Genomic DNA, 2,702 nt, shown 5'->3' with positions numbered 1-2,702 from the left:
CATCAGCCGTTGATTAGCATTATACATACGGGAAAGTAAAAGGAGGGAGTTGTGACCCCTATAGACAACAGTGTGCCGGATGGAAGAGCCGAAGTAAACTTCACAGAACTGCAAGAAAAACAACAACGCCAAAGTTTCCTTTTCAACTGTCGAGTAATTCTCTTGATGTTTATCAAACTTACGGGAGAAAAAGCACACTGATGGTCCACATCCTCGCCGTCTAGAAGCAAAACTGCTCCAGTAACTCCATGTATCCGCGTATAGCTGCACTGGTCTGACGAAATAAAGGCCACGCTTTATACAGATGTCTTTGTCGTTTATTTCGTACATATCTCTCTCTCTCTCTTCAGTTGACACCATAGACACCGTGAAAACTACAAAAAATGAAAACATATATTCAAAATATGCATTTCTCAGTCCTTTGCAAGTTTCTCGTGCCAATGTCCCATGATATGAAAGTGAATCACAAAAGAAATATGACGAATCCAATCAACATCATGAAAAACACATCACATCATGCATGTAGAATAATATAAAACATTATAAACATTATGAAATATATATAAAGGTAAATTACCGTGTGCGCCTCTCAAACCATGCAGATTAAGCAACTCTTTTCAGACCACATGTCATTTCTCTGCATTCATGTTCGTTCTGACCCAAAGTGACGCAGAACCGCTACAAACTGAACCGGGTCATGTGACATCACGTTTTCTACGTAAAACCTCCTTAAAGAACCCCTAACTTTAAAACGCCTAAGGCATTTTACATACATTTTAAATATCCGCTTCTGAATATCACAATTGTATTTAAATGAACTCAAAATTTACATCAATTTATAAAAAGAAACAAATACACATCTCAACAAATACTTGTCCTTAGACAGTTACACTCCCACCAAATTACCATAATTTATAATGAACTTGTACACAAGTTTGAATAAATTTAGTAATTTCACAAAACAAATTTCAGAACCATATAGAATGTTCTCTGACTCTTGGCATCAAGACTAATATTTAAACTCTTAATACTTCAAACTATCAACTTGTGTTGGAGAAAGAGATTAGTTCCATTGCTTAAGATTTAATTGTTTTCTACAAGTACCACTAATTTGTGAATAGGACGTTCAAGGATGGATGGATTTGTAAGTCGCTGACCCTCCTTCCCTAACTTTCTATTTCCTATTTGTATTGTGGTTTTCCGCACCAGGCCATCTTCATCTTTGCAAACATCAATCACTCTTCCAAGTCTCCATTCATTGCGTGGAACTCCTTCCTCTTTGACGATGACGATATCCCCAATCTTCACATTGCGTCTTGGAGTATGCCACCGTTGTCTGAGAGTGATGTTTGTCAGATATTCCTTCCTCCATCTACTCCAAAATTGCTCTGTCAGATATTGAACTCTGCGCCACCTTTTTCTTCCATACAGGTCTTCTTGCACAAATTTCCCTGGTGGAGGCAGAGGAACAGAGGATTTCATGGTGAGTAAATGGTTTGGGGTAAGTGGTTCTAACCCCTTGGGATCATTGATTGTATCTGTGGTGAGTGGGCGGCTATTAATGATCGACATAGCTTCATAAAAGAAAGTTCTCAAGGAAGCATCATCCAATCTTCCAGAGCTTTTCGAAAGAGCCCAGCTTAGAACGCTCCTAATTGTTCTGATCTGCCTTTCCCACACGCCTCCCATGTGACTGGCATCAGGTACGTTCATTATGAAGTCGCATTGCTTTTGGGAAAGGTAAGCAGTCATTCTGTCCTTGTCCAATTCCTTCAAAGCCTTTGTCAGCTCATTTTTCGCCCCAACAAAATTTGTCCCCTGATCCGATCTGATTTCTCTTACAGCTCCACGGATAGCTATAAAACACCGCAAGGCATTTATGAAGGCATCAGTTGTGAGATCTTCCAACATCTCAATGTGAATTGCTCTTGAGGAGAAACAGGTGATTATGAGACCATATCTCTTATGCTCTTTACGACCTTGCTTGAGGAGAAATGGTCCGAAACAATCCATTCCACAATAAGAGAATGGTGGAGAGGAATCAACACGGCTAGCCGGTAGATCCGCCATCTTTTGCATCTCTGTTGACCTGCGATCTCGCCTGCATGCAACACATTGCTTAATGTAATTTGCCACAACTTTACTGCCACCAACAATCCAGTAACCATTTGCTCTCAATTCATTGAGGGTCTGTCCTCTGCCTTGGTGCTGAGTTTTTTCATGGCAGTAACCCAAGATAAGACGTGTGACTACACTATCTCTCGGGAGGATTGCTGGGTGTTTCGAGTCAAGAGACAAGGAAGCTTTCTTCAGTCGTCCTCCCACCCTGAGAACACCATCATGCAGAACTGGGTCAAGTTGGTATAATGGATGACAATGTGGCAATTTGCCATGACTCAGTTTTTGCATCTCATCTTTGAAGGCATTCTTTTGTGCCAATCTTACAAGCACGACACTGGCCTTTCTCATGTCCTCAACGTTTATGGGTTGAACGGTTTTGTATCTTGCTAATTGCTGGATACGAACAACAACTTTCAATGCTGTGTGCCATTTTGAAAACCGATCAAACCTCTCCAGAAAATTTTCATCTTCTACTACCTTTGTTTGTAGTACTTGTGTCGTTCTGATTTCAGGATCGCCAACAAGAAGCTCTGGCGTTGTCTTTGGTGAGATAATTTCCTTTTCCCAAAGAAACTTGGGTC

At 40.6% G+C, this 2,702-nt stretch overlaps 1 protein-coding gene across 1 annotated transcript; it reads right to left on the bottom strand.

The window, feature by feature from the left end:
* Positions 1–265: 265 nt before the first annotated feature.
* LOC120490303 (uncharacterized) lies at positions 266–2,469 on the bottom strand. Its single transcript, XM_089129330.1, has 2 exons — positions 578–2,469; positions 266–374 (listed from the first exon to the last, which is right to left on the bottom strand). The coding sequence occupies exon 1, from the start codon at positions 2,467–2,469 to the stop codon at positions 1,084–1,086; it is 1,386 nt and encodes a 461-aa protein (XP_088985456.1). The 3' UTR covers positions 266–374; positions 578–1,083.
* Positions 2,470–2,702: the final 233 nt, after the last annotated feature.

Source organism: Pimephales promelas, chromosome 3 (assembly GCF_988280905.1).
Source record: "Pimephales promelas chromosome 3, fPimPro1.hap1.1, whole genome shotgun sequence".
Taxonomy (NCBI): domain Eukaryota; kingdom Metazoa; phylum Chordata; class Actinopteri; order Cypriniformes; family Leuciscidae; genus Pimephales; species Pimephales promelas.
The sequence above is the reverse complement of the archived record's forward strand: the minus strand, read 5'-3'. Positions and strand labels throughout refer to the sequence as shown.

Excerpts from the sequence above, each read along its gene's own strand:
- LOC120490303 (XM_089129330.1), bottom strand. The coding sequence starts at position 2,469 with ATGAGAAAGGCCAGTGTCGTGCTTGTAAGATTGGCACAAAAGAATGCC.